The sequence below is a fragment of the Salmo salar genome, chromosome 09 (assembly GCF_965601325.2).
Source record: "Salmo salar chromosome 09, fSalSal1, whole genome shotgun sequence".
Classification (NCBI taxonomy): domain Eukaryota; kingdom Metazoa; phylum Chordata; class Actinopteri; order Salmoniformes; family Salmonidae; genus Salmo; species Salmo salar.
In genome coordinates this window covers 5,632,070-5,657,405 of record NC_138299.1, presented here as the reverse complement: position 1 = coordinate 5,657,405, position 25,336 = coordinate 5,632,070, and the positions used below count along the sequence as shown (strand labels likewise).

Below are 25,336 nucleotides of genomic sequence, written 5' to 3'. Positions count from 1 at the left end.
GCCCAGAGTCCCTTGATCGGCCACTTGAGAAAGGCGATAATGTGTTTCAGCCTGGGGCTGGAATGACGACATTCTGTTTTTTCCCGGGCTCTGAGCGCCTATGGACGACGTGGGAAGTGTCACGTTAGAGCAGAGATCCTTAGTAAAAGATAGAGATGGAAAAGAAGTTCAAGAAATGGTCAGACAGGCCACTTCCTGTAAAGGAATCTCTCAGGTTTTGACCTGCCATTTGAGTTCTGTTATACTCACAGACACCATTCAAACAGTTTTAGAAACTTTAGGGTGTTTTCTATCCATATGTAATAAGTATATGCATATTCTAGTTACTGGGTAGGAGTGGTAACCAGATTAAATCGGGTATGTTTTTTATCCAGCCGTGTCAATACTGCCCCCTAGCCCTAACAGGTTAACAGTTTTAGAAACTTTAGAGTGTTTTCTATCCACATCTATCAATTATATGCATATCCTAGCTTCTGGGCCTGAGTAACAGGCAGTTTACTTTGGGCATGCTTTTCATCCGGACGTCAAAATACTGCCCCCTAGCCTTAAGAAGTTTTAATTTCACAATTTGTCTCTCTCCTTTTCTACCTGCGGTGCAAACACAACGCCTCTACATTACTGTTATTTTTTTACACATCTCTGTATCCATTATTCACTCATTGTGAGTCATCTTAGGCTGTTCAGTAGGCCTTGGCATAATGTGAGTGTAGCCCGGTGAGCGCAAATAAAACATTTGCTCTGTCTGGTCTGTTTACTGTTTGTTGCTAGTGTAGGATTTTCTTTATTTTTAGGTTTTGGATGTACTTGTTTGTCTCATTTGAGTGGAGGGAGAGAAAATGAGAAAATAAGGCAAGACGTGAGCCGGGAGAGTTTGCGTAGGATTAATTGTGGGTGTCTTCGTGCTAACTAGAGCCGGAGCCTGGGTTTAACAGGAGAGGTGGAGGCCCCTACTACAAACTGCTGCCAATTCTCTATCAGATACAGAGATGGTTACTGTCTTTCTGACTCAGCGCTGGAAGCATTCCTGATGCTATTTCAGACAATGACCTGAGTGTGAATGGGTGGATGCTAGGGAGTTTCAATCAAATTAATCATAATATTACCATCTCCCATCCCATTAGAACAACCTTTATCTACATGTTGGTGCCCCATATGAGGATGATCCTCCACATTATGGTGCCCATGTGAGGATTTGACTGCAACTTTTAAGGACTGTGACTATCCAGAAATCGATCAAGTGTTCATTGATTGATTGGCTAAACAGAAGGTGTCTGTAAATGTGTGTATATTATTTAATCCAGTGTATAATGGTCTTAGTGTTTGTCCTTTGTATCTTTGTGTGTGTAGGTGGAGGTGGAGGTTGGAATGACAGTAACCCTGGGTCTCAGGGTGGGAGACCCCTAATACTTGGAGGTCAGGGGGGGCAACCCTGCCAGAAGTTGGGCTGGAAGACCCGAGGGGGCTTCGGGGGAGGGGGAGGCCCCTGTACATCCGGTGGTGGAGGAGGGGGGTATAGAGGTAGGTAAAAAATATTTACAATAAATATATAGTATATAGTAACATGAATATACAGCCCGGTTCGATCCCGGCGCACAATTGGCCCAGCGTTATCCGGGTTAGGGGAGGGTTTGGCCGGGGTAGACCGTCATTGTAAATAAACATTTGTTCTTAACTGACTTGCCTAGTGAAATAGAGGTTAAATAAAATAAAAAAGTGAATATAAAGCAGTGCATTCGGAAAGTATTCAGACCCCTTCACTTTTTCCACATTTTGGTACATTGCAGCCTTGTTCTAAAATGGATTAAATATTTTTTCCCCCTCATCAATCAGCACACAGTACCCCAGTTTCTCCCATTCTTCTCTGCAGATCCTATTTGGTTGGATGGGGAGCGTTGCTGCACAGCTATTTTCAGGTCTCTTCAGAAATGTTCGGGCTCTGGCTGGGCCACTCAAGGACATTCAGAGACTTGTCCCAAAGCCACTCCTGCATTGTCTTGGCTGTGTGCTTAGGGTCGTTGTCCTGTTGGAAGGTGAACCTTAGCCCCAGTCTGAGGTCCTGAGTGCTCTGGAGCAGGTTTTCATCAAAGATCTCACTGTACTTTACTCCATTCATCTTTCACTCGATCCTGACTAGTCACCCAGTTCCTGCCAGTCAAAAACAGCATGATTCTGCCACCACCATGCTTCACCGTAGAGATGGTGCCAGGTTTCTTTTAGATGTGACGCTTGGCATTCAGCCCAAAGAGTACAATCTTGGCCTCATCAGATCAGAGAATCTTGTTTCTCATGGTCTGAGAGTCCTTTAGGTGCCTTTTGGCAAACTCCAAGCGGGCTGTCATGTGCCTTTTACTGAGGAGTGACATCTATCATGTGCCACTCTGCCATAAAGGTCTGATTGGTGGTGTGCTGCAGAGATGGTCTTCCTTCTGGAAGGTTCTCCCATCTCCACAGAGGAACTCTGGAGCTCCGTCAGAATGACCATCGGGTTCTTGGTCACCTCCCTGAGGTCTTGGGGACCTTCCTTGCTGCAGAAATGTTTTGGTACCCTTCCCCAGATCTGTGCCTCGACACAATCCTGTCTCGGAGCTCTACGTACAATTCCTTCGATCTCATGACTTGGTTTCTACTCTGACATGCATGTCAATCGTGGGACCTTTATATAGACAGGTGTGTGCCTTTCAATTGAATTTACCACAGGTGGATTCCAATGAAGTTGTAGGAACATCTTAAGGATGATCAATGGAAACAGGATGCACCTGAGCTCAATTTTGTGTCTCATAGTAAAGGGTTTGAATACTTATGTAAATAATGTATTCATGTTTTTTATTTGTATTAATTGCAAAATGTCTAAGAACCTGCTTTCACTTTGTCATTATGGGGTATTGTGTGTAGATTGATGAGGGGGAAAAATTATTTAATCAATTTTAGAATAAGGCTGTAACGTAACAAAATGTGGAAAAGTGAAGGGGTCTAAATACTTTCCGAATGCACTCTATAACAGCATATGACATTATATATTTTTGTCTTAACATATAGATTGTAGATGTCATGTAGATTGTCATGTAGATTTTCAATCACCCTATCTGTCACTTTGTCATTGTTGGTCCATAAAACTGTATTATCATTATTTATCATTAGATAATATCATCAGGTAGCACTTTAGATGAAATTAAACCTACTGTACATACCAGGGGTGTCAAACTAGTTCCATGGAGGGCCTAGTGTCTGCGGGTTTTGATTTTTCCTTTCAATGAAGACCTAGACAACCAGGTGAGGGGAGTTCTTTACTAATTAGTGACCTAAATTCATCAATCAAGTACAAAGGAGGAGCGAAAACCTCCAGACAATCGGCCCTTCGTGGAATGAGTTCGACACCTGCTATATACGATGGAGGTACTCTGTCGTAAGTTCACTGACTGATTGTGTCATTTTATTACCACGACCATCCTCTTCACTTTCTCTAGGTGGCAGCACCTCTGAAGCAAATGACCCAAAGCAGGACGGAGATGACGGCTCCTCTTTCACCAACTCAGACGGAGAGATCTTCCTGGATGCTCTGAAAGGTAACGGATGATGAAATGAGAGACAATTACAGTACACTGTCTATGAAATATAGGGCGGCGACCAGCAAGGTAGAGGTTAGTGAGGTGGACCAGTAGTAAGGTTGCTGGTTCAAGCTTCAGGCAGGCGTCAGGCAGGGTGATAAAGGTAGGAATTGAACTGGCAATCGGAAGTCTGCTGGTGTCTGCTTTCAGGTACCTTTCACTACTGTTGTGCCCTTGAGCAAAGCGCTGCTCTGCAGTTGACACTGTGCTGCTCCCAGCCTATTCTATTCTATTATTTTCTATTCTAGTATATGTAGGCTATTGCATCTGGAACATTGTATATTGTGGGTTGAGGAATAAAGAAAAGGGGCAGCGTATTCCGTAAGACATCTGCACGGAGCATATCCTTTGACCATTTCCTGTGTCTGTGCCTGTATAGGGATGGAAAGTGATGGAGAGGTGATCATCTGCCCTGTGCAGAACTGTAGCCACTGTGAGACGGGCGAGTGTCATGAAAACGAGGAGGGGACAATGTGTTACTGTGACGAGGACCTCGTACTTGCCCCCGACGGTGTCTCTTGTGTCAATGCATCAACAGGTCAGAGACACACATACTCTCTCACTCTGATGCACACACATGCACATGCACACATACACACACAACCTTTGTGGTATAACAATCAGAGATGTATGTGCCTTACTCAATTTGATGACTATAATAGAATTCTACATATAAATTCAAACATAATTAACCTTCCTTAACCTGTTGAGGACCCCTTCGAGATAGGATCCCATTAACGGGATCATTTGACAAAATAGCATGGCGCGAAATTCAAAACAACAAAAATCTAATAATTTCAATTTCTCAAACATACGACTATTTTACACCATTTTAAAGATACACTTCTCGTTAACCTCTCTGGGGTCGGTGGGACGAAATCGTCCCACCTACGTAACAGCCAGTGGAATCCTGTGGCGCGTTATTCAAATACCTTAGAAATGCTATTACTTCAATTTCTCAAACATATGACTATTTTACACCATTTTAAAGACAAAACTCTCGTTAATCTAACCACACTGTCCGATTTCAAAAAGGCTTTACAACGAAAGCAAAACATTAGATTATGTCAGCAGAGTACCCAGCCAGAAATAATCACACACCCATTTTTCAAGCTAGCATATAATGTCACATAAACCCAAACCACAGCTAAATGCAGCACTAACCTTTGATGATCTTCATCAGATGACACTTCAAGGACATTATGTTATACAATACATGCATGTTTTGTTCAATCAAGTTCATATTTATATCAAAAACCAGCTTTTTACATTAGCATGTGATGTTCAGAACTAGCATACCCCCCGCAAACTTCCGGTGAATTTACTAAATTACTCACGATAAACGTTCACAAAAAACATAACAATTATTTTAAGAATTATAGATACAGAACTCCTCTATGCACTCGCTATGTCCGATTTTAAAATAGCTTTTTGGTGAAAGCACATTTTGCAATATTCTAAGTAGATAGCCCGGCATCACAGGGCTAGCTATTTACACACCCACCAAGTTTAGCCCTCACCAAAGTCAGATTTACTATAAGAAAAATGTTATTACCTTTGCTGTTCTTCGTCAGAATGCACTCCCAGGACTTCTACTTCAATAACAAATGTTGGTTTGGTCCCAAATAATCCATAGTTATATCCAAATAGCGGCGTTTTGTTCGTGCGTTCAAGGCACTATCCGAAAGGGTAAAGAAGGGTGCCCGATGCGTTTCGTGACAAAAAATTCTAAATATTCCATTACCGTACTTCGAAGCATGTCAACCGCTGTTTAAAATCAATTTTTATGCCATTTTTATCGTAAAAAAGCGATAATATTCCGACCGGGAATCTGTGTTTTAGTACAAAGAGAGAGAAAATAAAAACATGGGGTCGCCTCGTGCACGCGCCTCAGCTCATTGTCCTCTGATAGACCACTTAATGCAACCACATTGTCTGATTTCAAAAAGGCTTTACAGCGAAAGGAAAACATGACATTATGTTAGGACACCACCTAAACAAGAAAGCCACACAGCCATTTTCCTAGCAAGGAGAGGCGTCACAAAAACCCGAAATACAGCTACAATTAAGCACTAACCTTTGACGATCTTCATCAGATGACACTCATAGGACATCTTGTTACACAATACATGTATGTTTTGTTCGATCAAGATCATATTTATATCCAAAAACAGCATTTTACATTGGCGCGTGATGTTCAGAAAATGTTTAGCCTCCAAAACTGCCGGTGAATGAGCACAATGAGCACACAATCTAAAGTTTCCAAAACGGTTAAAATAATGTCTGTGAGTATAACAGAACTGATATGGTAGGTGAAAACCTGAGGAAAATCCACCCAGGAAGTGCTATTATTTTGAAAGGCTGTTTGAAAGGCTGTTTTTCCATTGAAAGCCTATCCACCATACAAAGACTTAAGACCCAGTTCATGATCTCTATGGCTCAGTTGGTAGAGCATGGTGTTTGCAACGCCAGGGTTGTGGGGTCGATTCCCATGGGGAGCCAGTACGGGAAAAAAAATGTATGAAATGTATGCATTCACGACTGTAAGTCGATTTGGATAAGAGCGTCTGCTAAATGACTAAAATGTAAAAATATGTTGTGTCAGTCCGCTAGGGACCTTTTCCTAATGTATTAAGAGTATGTTTATCCTATGTTATCATTTAGTTAGCTAGTAAATAAATAATTAAACCAATTTGTGTTGTACTGAATTAGTAAGGCTGGGTTTTTTGCAGATACAAGAGGTTACGACTGTTCAGAATGATGATATGATACGAGGTTATGATTAACCTCTGGGCGGGCGAAAAATCCTATCCTCATTAGCATAACAAAATGTAATATATATATTTTTTCAAATATAGGACTATGTTATATCGTTTTATAGATAAACCTCTCCTGAATCGAACCATGTCGTCCGATTTCAAAAAGGCTTTACAGCAAAAGCAAAACATTAGATTATGTTAGAGGAGTATATCGTAAAAGTAGCCACATAGCCATTTTCCAACCAACCACATGCATCACAAATAACCAAAAAACAGCTAAATGCAGCACTAACCTTTGACAATCTTCATCAGATGACACTCCTAGGACATCATGTTACACAATACATGCATTATTTTGTTCGATAAAGTTCATATTTATATATAAAAACAGCATTTTACATCGGCGCGTGACGTTGACTAACTTTTCCCTCAAATCCATCCGGTGAAACAGCGCTACAATTTACTAAATTACTATTCGAAAACATTTTTGAAATGTAATATTGTCATTCTAAAATGTATAGATGAATATCTCTTGAAAGCACCTGTAATGCCAGATTTAAAAATAACTTTACTGGGTAATCACACTTTGCGATAAAAGGGGATGCGATACTCAGAAAAATAGGCTACCGTTACAGGTCAGCGCCATCTTGGAACAATCGCATATCAAATCTACTCTTGTATACTATTGTCAATAATCCCTTACCTTTGATTATCTTCATCAGAAAGCACTTCCAGAAATCCCAGGTCCACAACAAATGTATTTTCGTTCGAAAAAGTTAATCCTTTACGTACCAATAGCTTGTTCTTGTTAGCGCGTTCTGAAGGCTGCTCCAAAAGTTCCGTCGGCCGCGGGACTCCTCTTTCAATAAAGTGCTTTTTTTTTTTTTTTAGGTTTTTTCAAACATGTCAAACGTTGTATAACATAAATCTTAAGGGCCTTTTTCAACCAGAGCTCCCATAAGATTCAAGGGGGGCGATTGCATTGTCTTTCTAAACGTTTCGAAAGGGGAGGGTAGCCAGGGGCGCCGGCGTCATAATGGTGATGGCCCTCCTCATGTGACCACTTTCCACAGCCTCTCATTCTGTCAGTTTTCACAGTAGGAGACTCAAACCACTTTGTAAAGACTGGGGACATCTAGTGGAAGCAATAGGAAGTGCTCAATGAACCATTGCTCACGGTGTGATTTATAGGCAAAGTGATGAAGTTGAGTCCGCAATTCAGAATTCCACATCCTGTTACGATCGGTCTCGGGGTTTTGACTGCCATATGAGTTCTGTTATACTCACAGACACCATTCAAACAGTTTTAGAAAATGTAGGGTGTTTTCTATCCACAAGTATTACTTATATGCATATCCTAGCTTCTGAGTTTGAGTAGGAGGCCGTTTAAAATGAGCACGAAATGTTTTCAAAAATCGCTGTAGCGCCCCCTATCCTAGGCGACCGTCAAGAGGTTAATACGTTGACCTTTAGAGTAACTTAAGGATGTACAATTTTTTTAATTTCCGCCTAAAATGACATACCCAAATGTAACTGCCTGTAGCTCAGGACCTGAAGCAAGGATATGCAAATTCTTGATACAATTTGAAAGGAAACACCTTGAAGTTTGTGGAAATTTTGGAGAATATAACACATTTCATCTGGTAAAAGATAATACAAAAATAAATACATCCGTTTTCTATTTAATTTTTTTGTTCCATCATCTTTGAAAAGCAAGAGAAAGGCCATAAAATCAGATAGGAGTTTAGGTGTAATTAAATATTGGCCACCAGATGGCAGCAGTGTGTGTGCACTGGATAGTGCACAACAACAAAAGTGTTTTGTTGTTGTGCACTATCCTCAAACAGTAGCACGGTCTTTTTTCACTGTAATAGCTACTGTAAATTAGACACTACAGTTAGATTAACAAGAATTTAAGCTTTCTGCCCATATAAGACATGTCCATGTCCTGGAAAGTTGGCTGTTACTTACAACGTCATTCTAGTTACATTAGCGCATGTTAGCAACAACCACCCCGGTTTAAAACAACCTCTCTCATGGTGACAACCTCTCCCAGGACATAAACAACCTCTCTCATGGTGCCCCAAATTCCTAATGAGTTAATTGTTACATTATTCATTTAATTGGGTAACAAATACAATTAAACATGGTTAGTTGAGTCGATAAATAAGTAAAGTCTCGGCATATTGGACCTCCCATGCGAGGAATCCTTACTGTTGAATTCAGTCTATATGAATTGTGTAGCAAATTACATTATACACCAATAGAGCTGTAGGCAGGATTGTCGTTGAGATTGTGTGTATTTCCCATTTGACCCAGATACCAGGGAGAGATTGTCTCCGGTGTTGTATACCTGACAAAGGGTCAGCGTGTGTAGGGTGAATTATTACATTTCCAGAGCTAGGACATATGTGCCAGCCAATTATTGACATTTTAGAAAATATAAAGCTAAGTATTCTCTGTCTATCGCACTACAAGAGTGTGAGTAACTTAGACACAGCGAGTATTTCTTTATGTTACCGCGTGTTCCAGTAACATTGCTAGCAAGAAACATTGATTCAGTTGAACGTGAGACATCATTAGTAAACCCCAGGCCCCAAATTGAAGGGGACCCTGTTTGTGCTTGAAGCAAACACTCTTGTACAAGAACGGCTAGCTTTGCGTTAGAGGCTAAGCTAACAAAGAGAGAGCAGACATACTCCTTTGTTTACAGCGGAACTTCCGCCTTGGGCGACGGTAGTCCCGCCTTTGCTGGAATCCCTTGTGAGTTCAGCTTTCAGGGGTAAGTGACCCCTTGTGGTGAAGAATCACCAGTAAAGATTGTTTTTTGTTGTTGTATTTTTTATCCAATGTGAGGGCACAACGTATTATCACATTTGTAACAACTGGTTACACTTTAAAATAGCCAATCAATTTCAACTGATGTGATATCACTGTCTCATTCGATTTAACCTCTCTGGGCTAGGCGGGACGAACTCGTCCCACCTACGCAACAGCCAGTGTAATCCAGTGGCGCAATTCGTGACAAAAAAATTCTAAATATTCCATTACCGTACTTCGAAGCATGTCAACCGCTGTTTAAAATCAATTTTTATTTAATTTATCTCGTAAAAAAGCGATAATATTCCGACCGGGAATCTCCTTTTCGGTAAACAGAGGAAAAAACACAAAGACGGGGGCGGCCAGTGCACGCGCCTAAGCCCACAGTCCCTTGATCGGCCACTTGAGAAAGGCGATAATGTGTTTCAGCCTGGGGCTGGAATGACGACATTCAGGTTTTTCCCGGGCTCTGAGAGCCTATTGGAGCCGTGGGAAGTGTCACGTTACCGCAGACATCCTTTGTAATGGAATGAGATGTCAAAGAAAGACAATAAATGGTCAGACAGGCCACTTCCTGTAAAGGAATCTCTCAGGTTTTGACCTGCCATTTGAGTTATGTTATACTCACAGACACCATTCAAACAGTTTTAGAAACTTTGGAGTGTTTTCTATCCAAAGCCAATAATTATATGCATATTCTAGTTACTGGGCAGGAGTAGTAACCAGATTAAATCGGGTACGTTTTTTATCCAGCCGTGTCAATACTGCCCCCTACCCTCAACAGGTTAACAAGGAAGTTCAATTGCCAAACAAATCTTTTTACCAAATTGAAAATTTGGATAAGACCCAAATTAGTTTGTTCCAACCATTGAGACATGTTAAACTTGTCAATCTTTCCTAGATAAAGTGACGCTTTCAGGTTAATTAAAGTTTAATTCCCAGATAGCCTATACAGGTATGATTCATTATTAACATTGCTTAATCAATAAAATTAGCTTTCAAATTTAATTTACGCCCAACTCCCACACTACTGATCCAATATTGATGATTTGTTAACTTTTATAAATAGATTAAAATTGTTTTTGCGGCTTCCAACGACTCAAAACCCAAACTTTAAGATTAACAATGCGCAAGCTATCAGAGGGGGTTCCTCTCATTCCCAGGCTAATAAGTGAACCATCACCAACACAAAGATTGATCGCTGACCTCAGCAGCGATGCAAACCCAACTATGCCGAAGGGCTGAGAATGTTAGATCACAATGCCATAAGCAAAAAAATAGGGACAGGCCTTGTAAAGGTTTTCTACAGTTTAGCCCTGAACTATGGCCACCAGCACAGATGGACATTGGTCCAGTACCTCAGTGCCCAGCAGAAGCACGAGCAAGAAACGGTTGAGATAAAGGGACAGCTGGAGAGAACAAGGAAACTAATGACAAAAATACTGCTAGCCAAGGAACTGCATTTGAGAACAACAATTAAAATAACTGTCAAAAACGTATTACGATGAATGAGCACAAACTTTTGAACAGGCATACTAATATAGTCTTTGTTCAGCCTACTCAATGAAACAGGAATGGAAGAGCTACTACCGTTCAAAAAACTATTCTCTCAAACATGTATCTCAACTTCATTAACTACTTGGGCCCTACAGCCCATGTAGGTTTTCCAATCTCAGAACTTAGAGAGCTCGTGAGCACAGCTTTTGAGGCATCAAAAGCGAGCTGCTATAAGAGCCCTGATGTCTCCCAACCAAACAGGTAACGCAACGATCGACCTGGCCGCTATGTTCCTATACCCAACACACAAAGGGTCTGTGCACAAGGGTAACAAAAATGACAAAGGTTTCAATGTCGATCAATTCGTAGAATGATGTTCTTTAAAAGTTCTGCTAAGAGAAGTACAGAAGTGCAAAAAAAATTGAGAAAGAGGAAAAAGTTAAGTCACCATGACTAGGCGTGGATTTGCCAGAGAACAGGTCCGCTGAAATTAACAATCTAGAAAAAAGAAACGCACACCTTTAAAGGCGAGGTGCTGGCTAGCGGAGTAGAACACTAGAAAATAAAGGAAAGCCGCACACTCTAAGAGCTCAGATGCAAAAATGTAATAACCAACGTTTCGACAGCGAAGCTGTCTTCATCATCAGCTTCGCTGTCGAAACGTTGGTTATTACATTTTTGCATCTGAGCTCTTAGAGTGTGTGGCTTTCCTTTATTTCCGCTGAAATTAACACCATTTTGAGGACGTAAATGATCTCACTCAAAACCCTATCCAGGGACCGCTCAATCAAGAAACAAGCCCTCAAGCTTTGACTATAGACTCAGATACAAATGTTGCGACGCACATCGTAAGCAACATCACAATAGCCGATTCCACTCAAACTCCGATACAGGACCCACTTAGTCACGAAGTACATCAGTCTGTCTTGACAATTGACACAGGTAACACACCACACTGTTAGGGATATGATGAGGAAAAACAACACAAACAGGCCATACCTCAAAACAGTCTTAGAGGACTGCTTGACCTGTAATGCGCTGATCGACTCAGGCTCAACAATTTCCCTCATGAATCAGACTTTGCTAGACGAAAGGGCAGTGGACCCTTTTGGGTAAAAACGGAACAATGCGACACTAAACTTTGTGGTTTCACCTAGACGACCTCGCCTCTACACAGGCGTCACCTACTAAAAATGAACTTCCAGAGTGTGTCACTTTTTCACCCGTTGTACGTGACTAGCATTGACACCGAGCAGATGCTGATTGGAGTAGATTTAATAGACCGTTTGGTACAATTAATGGATTGGAAGAACAACCAAGTTTGGTCACAAATAACCATGCTACCTCCACTGACACCACCACCTTCATCAGAGGCTACCTGCAATACATTATGAAATGACGAAGGAACGGTGACATCAACAGAAGAACCCCTGGTGAACTTGGTCATTAGTGGCAACTCTAAAGTTGATCGAACATGAGGTTTTCTTGTGCAGCTCGGGTGAATCTCAAGCCGACACATAACGACCTCCATTGATAGGCAGTGTGTGCCTAAACAACACAATGGTTGAGGATGCCATACTGGCAACCTGGTCGGAAAAATCAGCAATCAGTTTGGAAATGTTCAACAACATTTCAAAACGGCTAACTGCCAACCCCTTGTTCCGAAAATGTTCAGATTCCCACTGGGAACGACTCCCCAAACGACACTAACTGCTTTAGTGGTGTGTACGCTGTCAATCTGCAATGTCACCAAGGAAGTATTTCACTACCTACTGGTTGTCGCGACCTTCCAACATAGTCTTTGTGGGAGCGGACATTTTGAGTGTTGGGTGTTAAACTCGATACCATAAACCAAGCTCTGCAGTCTTTGGCACAGCCAGCTCAACACGCCTTTTCTTTCGACCTTGTGTGAATGGCTTCCGGGCAGACTATTCCTGAAGCTTGCGAAGTGGTAACTGATACCGGCAAGAACCACAGGGGTTTCTGTAAGACTGAACCTAGCGGCCGGCTACCAAATGGAAGGCACTGCTGCGTTCTTCCAACCCTCTCCGCAACTATGCGACTTGGGGCTAACCATCAATAGACACCCGCTGTTGGAGCTAAATGCTAGATCCACTTACCTCTTGGTTCAGAATCTGACCCAAGTGGATGTTTTCATTTCTCAGCACACTCAGCTATGAACACTGATCGATTGCTCTGTCCATGTTGTCTAGTTGGTTGTTCCTGTGATTGGGCCACTTCCTTCCTCCCTAGACCCATGTGGTGAGGGAGAGGCACTTTTTACTTGTCCGTCACAGGTACTCCCGTATTACCAGTTGATGACACATCCACGTTCACACTGAAGGTAGACTCAGACCACGACATGTTGATATACTCCACTGTCACGGAGGAAGATACCGCATCTTCTTCTGCATCTGAAGTACACACTGATGAGGCAGCAGCTGGTGGTTCACCCACCACTAACAAGCCGTCACCAGCTGATGAAGACCTGTACGATATCACTGAGCCATATCCTGGCTTCTGTTTACAGGTACTACAGCTAATGACAGAGGCAGATGCACTTGTCAATGACACGGAAAAACAACAGTTGAGGGACTTGTTTAACCTCTATGGGCTAGGTGGGACGCTTGCGTCCCACCTACTCAACAGCCAGTGTAATCCCGTGGCGCGATATTCAAATACCTCAAAAATGCAAAAACTTCAATTTTTCAAACATATGACTATTTTACACCATTTTAAAGACAAGACTCTCGTTAATCTAACCACACTGTCCGATTTCAAAAAGGCTTTACAACGAAAGCAAAACATTAGATTATGTCAGCAGAGTACCCAGCTAGAAATAATCAGACACCCATTTTTCAAGCTAGCATATAATGTCACATAAACCCAAACCACAGCTAAATGCAGCACTAACCTTTGATGATCTTCATCAGATGACAACCCTAGGACATTATGTTATACAATACATGCATGTTTTGTTCAATCAAGTTCATATTTATATCAAAAACCAGCTTTTTACATTAGCATGTGACTAGCATGTGACTAGCATTCCGACCGACCACTGCCGGTGAATTTACTAAATTACTCACGATAAACGTTCACAAAAAACATAACAATTATTTTAACAATTATAGATACAGAACTCCTCTATGCACTCGATATGTCCGATTTTAAAATAGCTTTTCGGTGAAAGCACATTTTGCAATATTCTCAGTAGATAGCCCGGCATCACAGGGCTAGCTATTTAGACACCCAGCAAGTTTAGCACTCACCAAAGTCAGATTTACTATAAGAAAAATGTTATTACCTTTTCTGTTCTTCGTCAGAATGCACTCCCAGGACTTCTACTTCAATAACAAATGTTGGTTTGATCCCAAATAATCCATTGTTATATCCAAATAGCGGCATTTTGTTCGTGCGTTCAAGACACTATCCGAAAGGGTAAAGAAGGGTTACGAGCACGGCGCATTTCGTGACAAAAAAATATAAATATTCCATTACCGTACTTCGAAGCATGTCAACCGCTGTTTAAAATCCATTTTTATGCCATTTTTCTCGTTAAAAAAGCGATAATATTCCGACCGGGAAATCGTTTTTTATTACAAGGAGAGTGAAAGTAAAAGCATGCTATCCCCTCATGCACGAGCCTCAGTCTGATGGCCCTCTGATAGAGCACTTGCCAAACGCGCTAATGTGTTTCAGCCTGGGGCTGGAATTACATCGTTCAGCTTTTTCCCGCCTTCTGAGAGCCCATGGGAGCCGTAGGAAGTGTCACGTCATGCCAGAGATACCCTGTATTTGTTAGAGATGATCAAGGAGGGTAAGAAATGGTCAGACAGGCCACTTCCTGTAAGGAATCTTCTCAGGTTTTGGCCTGCCAAATGAGTTCTGTTATACTCACAGACACCATTCAAACAGTTTTAGAAACTTTAGGGTGTTTTCTATCCAAAGCCAATAATTATATGCATATTCTAGTTACTGGGCAGGAGTAGTAACCAGATTAAATCGGGTACGTTTTTTATCCGGCCGTGCAAATACTGCCCCCTAGCCCCAACAGGTTAACAAACACAAAGATATCTGGTCGACAGACTCGCTAGAATGCGGGGTTACAGGTATTCATGTGGTGCATATTCCTACACCATCCGGAGCAGCTCCTACAGTGGGGGAAAAAAGTATTTGATCCCCTGCTGATTTTGTACATTTGCCCACTGATAAAGAAAGGATCAGTCTATAATTTTAATGGTAGGTTTATTTGAACAGTGAGAGACAGAATAACAACAAAAATATCTAGAAAAACGCATGTCAAAAATGTTATAAATTGATTTGCATTTTAATGAGGGAAATAAGTATTTGACCCCCTTTCAATCAGAAAGATTTCTGGCTCCCAGGTGTCTTTTATACAGGTAACGAGCTGAGATTAGGAGCTCACTCTTAAAGGGAGTGCTCCTAACCGCAGCTTGTTACCTGTAAAAAAGACATCTGTCCACAGAAGCAATCAATCAATCAGATTCCAAACTCTCCACTATGGCCAAGACCAAAGAGCTCTCCAAGGATGTCAGGGACAAGATTGTAGACCTACACAAGGCTGGAATGGGCTACAAGACCATCGCCAAGCAGCTTGGTGAGAAGGTGACAACATTTGGTGCGATTATTCGCAAATGGAAGAAACACAAAAGAACTGTCAGTATCCCTCAGCCTGGGGCTCCATGCAAGATCTCACCTCGTGGGGTTGCAATGATCATGAGAACGGTGAAGAATCAGCCCAGAACTACACGGGAGGATCTTGTCAATGATCTCAAGGCAGCTGGGACCATAGTCACCAAGAAAACAATTGGTAACACACTACGCCGTGAAGGACTGAAATCCTGCAACGCCCGCAAGGTCCCCCTGCTCAAGAATACATATACATGCCCGTCTGAAGTTTGCCAATGAACATCTGAATGATTCAGAGGACAACTGGTGAAAGTGTTGTGGTCAGATGAGACCAAAATGGAGCTCTTTGGCGTCAACTCAACTCGCCGTGTTTGGAGGAGGAGGAATGCTGCCTATGACCCCAAGAACACTATCTCCACCGTCAAACATGGAGGTGGAAACATTATGCTTTGGGGGTGTTTCTCTGCTAAGGGGACAGGACAACTTCACCGCATCATTTGACGGGGCCATGTACTGTCAAATCTTGGGTGAGAACCTCCTTCCCTCAGCCAGGGCATTGAAAATGGGTCGTGGATGGGTATTCCAGCATGACAATGACCCAAAACACACGGTCAAGGCAACAAAGGAGTGGCTCAAGAAGAAGCACATTAAGGTCCTGAAGTGGCCTAGCCAGTCTCCAGACCTTAATCCCATAGAAAATCTGTGGAGGGAGCTGAAGGTTCGAGTTGCCAAACGTCAGCCTCGAAACCTTAATGACTTGGAGAAGATCTGCAAAGAGGAGTGGAACAAAATCCCTCCTGAGATGTGTGCAAACCTGGTGGCCAACTACAAGAAACGTCTGACCTCTGTGATTGCCAACAAGGGCTTTGCCACCAAGTACTAAGTCATGTTTTGCAGAGGGGTCAAATACTTTTTTCCCTCAATAAAATGGAAATCATTTTATAACATTTTTGACATGCGTTTTTCTGGATTTTTTGTTGTTATTCTGTCTCTCACTGTTCAAATAAACCTACTATTAAAATTATAGACTGATCATTTCTTTGTAAGTGGGCAAACGTACAAAATCAGCAGGGGATCAAATACCTTTTTCCCCCACTGTACATTTGTGAGATAATACAAAATTCTGCTTGCGGTGTAAGCAGCAGTACAGGAGATTGTTGACTCTCTACTAGCAAAACAGGACTATGACAGTCGACCCTCGTGACCAACACAAATTGACTTTCTCTTTCTCGAACAAACTCTTCACATTCAATCATTGCCCATTCAGGTATACGTATTCCCCAGCAGAATTCAACATGTTCCTGCACAAGGCAAAGCGGATGCAGCCACCTGGGGGACGATAATCAATGTTGATGATGATCTCATGAGGAGTGAGACATGGTCGCACCACCTCAATGAGATGGACCACATTCTTACCCAACTAACTGCAGCCAGGGCTAAGTTGGCAATCATGAAAGGACAGTGGTGCAGGACCAAAGTAAACTATGTTGAACTTCTGGTGGGTGCTGAAGGCATCCTGCCACAATCTAGCAGAGTTCAGGGAGACCGCAATATCAAAACGCCACCTAACCTTCATGAGGTGCGCTGCTTCTTGGGTGTATGTACTGTAATTACTCCCGCCAGTTCATCGAACATCATGTCGATTTGTCAAAGCCTTTGACCCATCTTCTTCAGAAAGATAGCCCTTTCGTTTTGGATACCACTCACAACAAAACTTGAAAAACCTTGAAAAACCTGCTTTGTGAGGCACCCTGCCTGGTATACCCCAACAATGACGAGATGTTATTTTTGGAAGTATGTTTCTCAGAGCACTGCCTTAGTGCTGGGTTGTACCAAAAATACGACAAAGACTGACGTGTGGTTGCTTACGCAAGCAAAACCCTCAACCCTGCAGAACATAAATATTCATACTAATATTTGACAGTCTGGGCAGTCAAGCACTTCACCAGATACGTCGGCGGACAAAAAGTGATCATAGAAACATGTCATTTTCTGTTGAGCCAACGTCTCAGGGAGGGAGCTGTACACAACACTGCTAAGCCATGGTGTGGTGGTAAGCTACGCAAAAGCAAAAAACCTGCCTTTGGGGTGGGGCTTTGGCAGTGTGTCAAAGCTGTGGTGACGATGACATTAACTTCAACCTGCCCCCGTGCAACGTAGCTCCGCCATTGTCTTCGAACCACGTATGTCTTGGCATGCTGATGGCCTTCGTTGAAGGCTGTTCTTACCGTCATCTAGGCCACTTGCAAGCTGGTGTAGGATTGGTATGGCACAACGACAATCCATGCAAACCACTTCAATTTCAGCTAGGCAGCAAGACCAGCCAGTATGCAGAAGTTGCTGGCGTACTTATCACCCTGCAAACTGCATGCAACACAACTTGGCAGAACTTGCAATCTGCACCGACTCAAACTATACCAGACTCACCTTCTTATGCCACTTGCCATTTTGGAAACAAAAGCACGTGACTATTTCAAGTGGCAAAGAAGTGAAAAACAAAGAGCTCATTCTAGCCTGTGACCTCATAACGGAACACGACATACAGGTGTATTGGAAGAAAGTTAAGGGACAATCCAAATCACCCGGTCGTGACAAACTTGGCAACGATAGCATGGCAAAATCTGGTGTGATTAACGGCACTACTTGGGAGTTCGATGCTCGGGACACATTGATCACGGTGCCCCCATGATCGCCATATGGCACTGCGGGAAACGTCTACGCATGAACATAATGTGTTGCTAACCCATTCATTTCAGAATGATGACCTGGTAGCAATGCAACACCAAGATGAGACCGTTGCCACTTTGATGGATTTCTTGTCGGATCCTGTCAGTGACCGAGCTGGCTTTGGCAGGCTCACACAACTTGCGTTCGCAGTATGCCACTAAACAGCACCTCACACTTGTAAATACCCTATTAGTATATGTTTCGGAAACTGACACCACACAAAGGTGGGTGGTTCCCAAAGCACAGAGGGGGATAATAATAGCTCATGCCCAAGATGAGCCATGCGGAGGCCATAGGGGGTCAAGGCGACATGCGAAGCATTGCAACAAGTGGCCCACTGGGCACACATGGAACAAGACATGGGACAATACGTGAGGGAGTGCCTAGTTTGCTGCTAGTTTCAACTCTCCAAGCTACTTCACAGCACACCCTTGCTCAATCCAGATCGACTGGGTTGGCCCAGTTGCCAGGTCGGCAAGAGGCAAGAACTATCTCCTCACAGTGACTTGTGCATTCACAAAGTGGGTTGAGTGTCTGCCAGCAACCAATTGCACAGCGGAACCACGGCCGTTTTCTTGCCGAACCCCGTTTTCGGTCGGTTCGGCATGCCAAGAGAAACCGTGGACAGCAACTAAGGAACCCATTTTTCGGCTGCTGTAATGACTGAACTGTGGCGGCTTCTGGGAGTCAAAGCCAAGCTCCACATTGCGTACCACCCTAGGAGCTCTGGCAGAGTGGAAAGGAGCAATTAGACAAACATCAGAATCCTGAGGAAATATGTGGCAGCCAAACACAAAGATTGGGAATTCAAACTCCCACTGGTACTGATGGCAATCAGAGCCACATGCAATAGGTCTACAGGAATAACACCATTTGAGATTATGACGGGCAGGAAAATGACCAAACCCGTGGGAGTAGCAAAAAAGTTCCTGCCCCCACTGGTCAGGACCACACAAGATTGTGTTCAAGCTGTCACCTGTGGCTTATCAAATCACAATCAGCAAAGGTTGACAAAACACCACATTCAAGTGGGTCCACAGGAACCAAATCAAGTTGTACACTCCCCCCATGGTAATAGAAGGGGGGCAGTCTGTCCCAAATGGATAGATCCCTAGCAAAACCCGAGGTACAAAATTAAATTAAAAAAATAAATAAGGTACCCTCAGCTGATCCCTTCCAGGAGATCAGTACGTTGTATCTAAACATATTTTATTTTTCCAGCTACAAGATATGCATTCTTTTTCACATTTGATATTGTCCTGCATTGTGCTGTTCGAAATAGGAAAATCTGCAAAATTAGTTGTCAAAACGTTTTTCTTATACAAAACAAAAATTAAATAAACAATATCTCTAATTATGCGTTTTTGTAGGATGGAGATCCTTTGGCTGATCTTTTCACTCTGCACCCTGGTCAAAACCAACCCAGCAGATGTACTCACGAGTGGACCCCTTACAGGAATTGTTCTCCGCGATGGTCCAGGACTCCTTATATCCAACAGCAGAGAACACATGCATAGGGTGGACGGCCGCCTAGATGCAGAGAACATGTACCGCCAACACATTCCACCTGCGGCACATTTGAGTTGGGCTGGGGCTTATTGGACCACCCAGGCAGTTAACCCCTGGTCGGGCATCCAGCGAAAAATCCTATCGCCATTAGCATAACAAAATGTAATATATATATTTTTTCAAATATAGGACTATGTTATATCGTTTTATAGATACACCTCTCCTGAATCGAACCACGTTGTCCGATTTCAAAAAGGCTTTACAGCAAAAGCAAAACATTAGATTATGTTAGAGGAGTATATCGTAAAAGTAGCCACATAGCCATTTTCCGACCAACCACATGCATCACAAATAACCAAAAAACAGCTAAATGCAGCACTAACCTTTGACAACCTTCATCAGATGACACTCCTAGGACATCATGTTACACAATACATGCATTCTTTTGTTCGATAAAGTTCATATTTATATATAAAAACAGCATTTTACATCGGCGCGTGACGTTGACTAACTATTTTCCCTCAAATGCATCCGGTGAAATGCGCTACAATTTACTAAATTACTATTCGAAAACATTTTTAAAATGTAATATTGTCATTCTAAGATTTATAGATGAATATCTCTTGAAAGCACCTGTAATGCCAGATTTAAAAATAACTTTACTGGGTAATCACACTTTGCGATAAAAGGGGATGTGATACTCAGAAAAATAGGCTACCGTTACAGGTCAGCGCCATCTTGGAACAATCGCATATCAAATCTACTCTTGTATACTATTGTCAATAATCCCTTACCTTTGATAATCTTCCTCAGAAAGCACTTCCAGGAATCCCAGGTCCACAACAAATGTATTTTCGTTCGAAAAAGTTAATCTTTTATGTCCCAATAGCTTGTTCTTGTTAGCGCGTTCTGAAGGCTGCTCCAAAACTTCCGTCGGCTGCGGGACTACTCTTTCAATAAAATGCATTTTTTTTAATTTAGGTTCGTTCAAACATGTCAAACGTTGTATAACATAAAACTTTAGGGCCTTTTTCAACCAGAGCTCCAATAAGATTCAAGGGGGATGATTGCATTGTCTTTCAAAACGTTTCGAAAGGGGAGGGTAGCCAGGGGCGCCGGTGTCATAATGATGATGGCCCTCCTCATGTGACCACTTTCCACAGCGTCTCATTCATTCAGTTTTCACAGTAGAAGGCTCAAATCACTTTGTAAAGACTGGGGACTTCTAGTGGAAGCAATAGGAAGTGCTCAATGAACCATTGCTCACTGTGTGAATTACAGGCAAAGTGGTGAAGTTGAGTCCGCAATTCAGAATTCCACATCCTGTTACGATCTGTCTCGGGGTTTTGACTGCCATATGAGTTCTGTTATACTCACAGACACCATTCAAACAGTTTTAGAAACTTTAGGGTATTTTCTATCCACAAGTATTAATTATATGCATATCCTAGCTTCTGAGTTTGAGTAGGAGGCCGTTTAAAATGGGCACAAGTTCTTTTCAAAAATCGCTGTAGCGCCCCCTATCCTAGGCGACCGTCAAGAGGTTAAGCACGCCCAGATAGACACTACCCACATGATGTCCCAACTACAAAAGTTCACAGTAACCCAGTCAGAACTAGCAGAGCCCAGGGGAGAAAAACTATTAGTCGGGGCGCTACTTTCAATAGGGGTACCTATTTGCTCTAGGTACCACAGCCGTCAATGCAGTCAGCCTAGCCACAGTTAAAAGAAACGTTAGGGAGATTACGGAAGAAATGCCACTTATCCCGAGTGGCGCAGTGGTCTAAGATACTGCATCTCAGTGCAAGAGGCATCACTGCAGTCCCTGGTTCAAATCCAGGCTGCATCACATCCGGCTATGATTGGGATTCCCATATGGCGGTGCAAAATTGGCCCAGTGACATTCGGGTTTGGCCGGGGTAGGCCATCATTGTAAATAACAATTTGTTCTTAACTGACTTGCCTAGTTAAATAAAAAAATATATATAATTAACCAGCAACAGATTAAATCACAGGCAATCAGGTTGCAGCATGTGGGAAGGTCTCGCCAGGATACTATTCTGGTGGTAAACACGCATGTTCCTGTTGGTAAGAATGCTAGTAGAGGTCATAAACCATGACTATGCCTATGTCCAATTGGTTGGAGGATGTTCTCCATGAAGTTAGCTCTTCTATGGGCCACTTGGCAATGAATAGAATCCCCTCATATCTGGTGCACATGACCTCAGCTACCACAACTACAAATAAGCCATTACTGTCACACCTGGCCTATAGTCTGGGGTCTGAAATGTCAATACATGTTGATGTTAATCGTAATGAATTGGGATTTTTACTGATGCTGCTGATCATTGAACTGGAAAATATCTATAGGTTGAAAATGGGTTTAAACGTAGGATTTTGGTGTGACAACACCCACATGAAAACCACCACACCCCCAGTCATACCTTATCAGGAACCCAGTCCAGATTTCTATCACACCCGTAACCTGTCAAAGTGTACTCAAACCAAAGACATCCACTACCTTTTCCCAAGCAAACTATTCGTCAGGGATAACACTGAGCGCCTTTGTGGCCTTAAGCCTATTGCCAGCGAAGAAGGCTGTAGAGCCAAACTAACAGCAAGAGATGGGGTCACCACTACACAAATGGAGGTGGTAGGGAATCAATGGCTGGTTAACCTGTTAGGGCTAGGGGGCAGTATTGACACGGCTGGATAAAAAACATACCCGATTTAATCTGGTTACCACTCCTACCCAGTAACTAGAATATGCATATACTTATTACATATGGATAGAAAACACCCTACATTTTCTAAAACTGTTTGAATGGTGTCTGTGAGTATAACAGAACTCAAATGGCAGTTCAAAACCTATCTCTATCATTTACTAAGGATCTCTGCTCTAACGTGACACTTCCCACGTCGTCCATAGGCGCTCAGAGCCCGGGAAAAAACAGAATGTCGTCATTCCAGCCCCAGGCTGAAACACATTATCGCCTTTCTGAAGTGGCCGATCAAGGGACACTGGGCTTATGCTCGTGACCCCGACCGCCCCCGCCTTTGGGATTTTTTCCTCTGTTTGCCGAAAAGGAGATTCCCTGTCGGAATATTATCGCTTTTCTACGAGAAAAATGTCGTAAAAATTGATTTTAAACAGCGGTTGACATGCTTCGAAGTACGGTAATGGAATATTTCGAATTTTATTGTCACGAATTGCGCCATGCGCGCGACACTTCTTTACTATTTCGGATAGTGTCTGGAACGCCGCCGCCGCTCGGATATAACGATGGATTATTTTGGACCAAACCAACATTTGTTATTGAAGTAGCAGTCCTGGGTGTGCATTCTGACGAAGACAACAAAAGGTAATCAAACTTTTATAATAGTAAATATGATTATGGTGAGTGCTAAACTTGCCGGGTGTCTAAATAGCGAGCCCGTGATGCCTGGGCTATGTACTTAGAATATTGCAAAATGTGCTTTCACCAAAAAGCTATTTTAAAATCGGACATATCGAGTGCATAGAGGAGGTCTGTATCTATAATTCTTAAAATAATTGTTATGCTTTTTGTGAACGTTTATCGTGAGTAATTTAGTAAAATGTTAGCGAATTCCCCGGAAGTTTGCGGGGGGTATGCTAGTTCTGAACGTCACATGCTAATGTAAAAAGCTGGTTTTTGATATAAATATGAACTTGATTGAACAAAACATGCATGTATTGTATAACATAATGTCCTAGGGTTGTCATCTGATGAAGATCATCAAAGGTGAGTGCTGCATTTAGCTGTCTTCTGGGTTTTGGTGACATTATATGCTGGCTTGAAAAATGGGTGTCTGATTATTTCTGGCTTGGTACTCTGCTGACATAATCTAATGTTTTGCTTTCGTTGTAAAGCCTTTTTGAAATCGGACAGTGTGGTTAGATTAACGAGAGTCTTATCTTTAAATGGCTGTAAAATAGTCATATGTTTGAGAAATTGAAGTAATAGGATTTTTAAGATTTTGAAAATCGCGCCACAGGCTGGCAAGCGTCCCACCTAGCCCATAGAGGTTAACACCCTGTTCACGTCCGCCACTATGACTTACAAACGCCATGACTCAACCACCCAACTGAACCTCCTCAATCAGACAGTTTTGTTAAGGTACAATAGGTGGTGATTGTCCACATAGATGACCTAGCCCTATACCAACTTCCCGACTACAGGATAAACACAGATATTGAAATGCCTGATACTTTTGCTAAACGTTCCCTTGAGTTATTGGAGGAGGGAGCTGGTGGGGGGTTGACACCTCATGCCCTGTTGTAAATTAAAGGAGAGGAGATCCAGAGAACATCCCTCTCCAAATTAACACAGGAATGTTCATTTGTCTCCAGAGTCTTTTCCCGACGAAACTCTAACACATTCTGAAGCGAATACTGGAACAATATTTCTAACATAAAACATGGGGGAATGGTCAGTGGTTAGCTATAGAAAACTCATGTCATATTGGTTTTTATTTTGTGATGTTATAAAGGAAATACGGTAACTTGAAAGTATATACACTACATGTACGAAGTCTCCATCCTCTACATTGTATATGAAATATTAAACATTATGAATGTATTTTTGTTAAGATAGGAATGTGATTTTATGAGGTATAAGAGTTAATTTGTCTCCTATAAACTTTGCACAGTAAGTAGCCACGCCCTGAGTGAGGTCAGAGAACTGTCCCTTTTGAGCAGAGTGCATAAAATAATTGGTAAAGAAATTAATGTGGAGATCAGAGAGAAATTTGAACTGCAGCTCACGTCCAGTGGCGCCGAATGGCCCAACACCCTTCCTAAGGAGGGCTGGTTCCAACAGAGATCCATGACAAACAAAGGCATTTAAACATAAATACATTCATGATTTCCTACTCCAAACAGGCGGCGTTTCGTCTGCAAAGTATATGATTACTGTGAGAGTAGTTTCTAAAATGTATCAACTATAAGTGTCTCTTTCTCTCTCCCTCTCCATGTCGTTGTCTAAAAAGCCACCATCTTGCGTCAGTCCGCTAGGGAACTTTTCCTAATGTATTAAGTGTGTATGGTCATTATTTAGTTAGCTAGTAAATAAATAATTAAACCAATTTGTGTAGTACTGAATCATAAGTAAGGCTGCGGTTTTTGCAGATGACGGAGGTTACAACTGTTCAGAATGATGATATGATACGAGGTTATGATTAATACGTTGACTGTTTTATGGATGTGATAGAGTTTAATTCGGAAGATGGTAACTCTTTAAACAACCACTCTCGTGGTGCCACAAATTCCTAATGAGTTAATTGTTACATTATTCATTTAATCACGTTATTTCGAAAAACAGTCAGCTGATGATTGAAAGTAAATTCAAGACATCTTCTAATAAGATGTACTTTACCCAGATCTGAACTCTTCTCTCCCCTGCAGAGGTGTCTCCCCTGCCACCCCAGCCCTCCCTGTCCCACCTGGCCCTGGGTCTGTCTGTGGGGACCTCAGCCCTCATCGCTGCCCTGCTGCTAGCTGTGTCTGGAGTCATGATCAGTGAGTGGTGAAATGCATCGGATACAGACGTATAGTTGTGTGTACACACACACACACGCTGGCTTACACGGACTCAGATCCTCGAAGCTCTAACACAGGCACACAAACACTCAACTTTTGGTGTAAGGCCTATTAAAAACATGTAGGTATCTATACATACTGTGAGAACACAACACACACCATTGCATGTGAAATCGTTATGTGCGCACAAGCGCAAGTATGTGCAT

General features: G+C 42.3%; 1 protein-coding gene across 1 annotated transcript in view; it reads left to right on the top strand.

Annotated features, from left to right (window-relative positions):
* LOC106610598 (ALK tyrosine kinase receptor) overlaps positions 1 to 25,336 on the top strand; it is a 173,489-nt gene that overhangs the window by 91,188 nt on the left and 56,965 nt on the right. The window contains exons 12-15 of the mRNA XM_082955608.1: positions 1,348 to 1,518; positions 3,465 to 3,563; positions 3,985 to 4,127; positions 24,998 to 25,109. Coding sequence (XP_082811734.1) covers positions 1,348 to 1,518; positions 3,465 to 3,563; positions 3,985 to 4,127; positions 24,998 to 25,109 — 525 coding nt within the window. The remainder of the gene's footprint in view (positions 1 to 1,347; positions 1,519 to 3,464; positions 3,564 to 3,984; positions 4,128 to 24,997; positions 25,110 to 25,336) is intronic.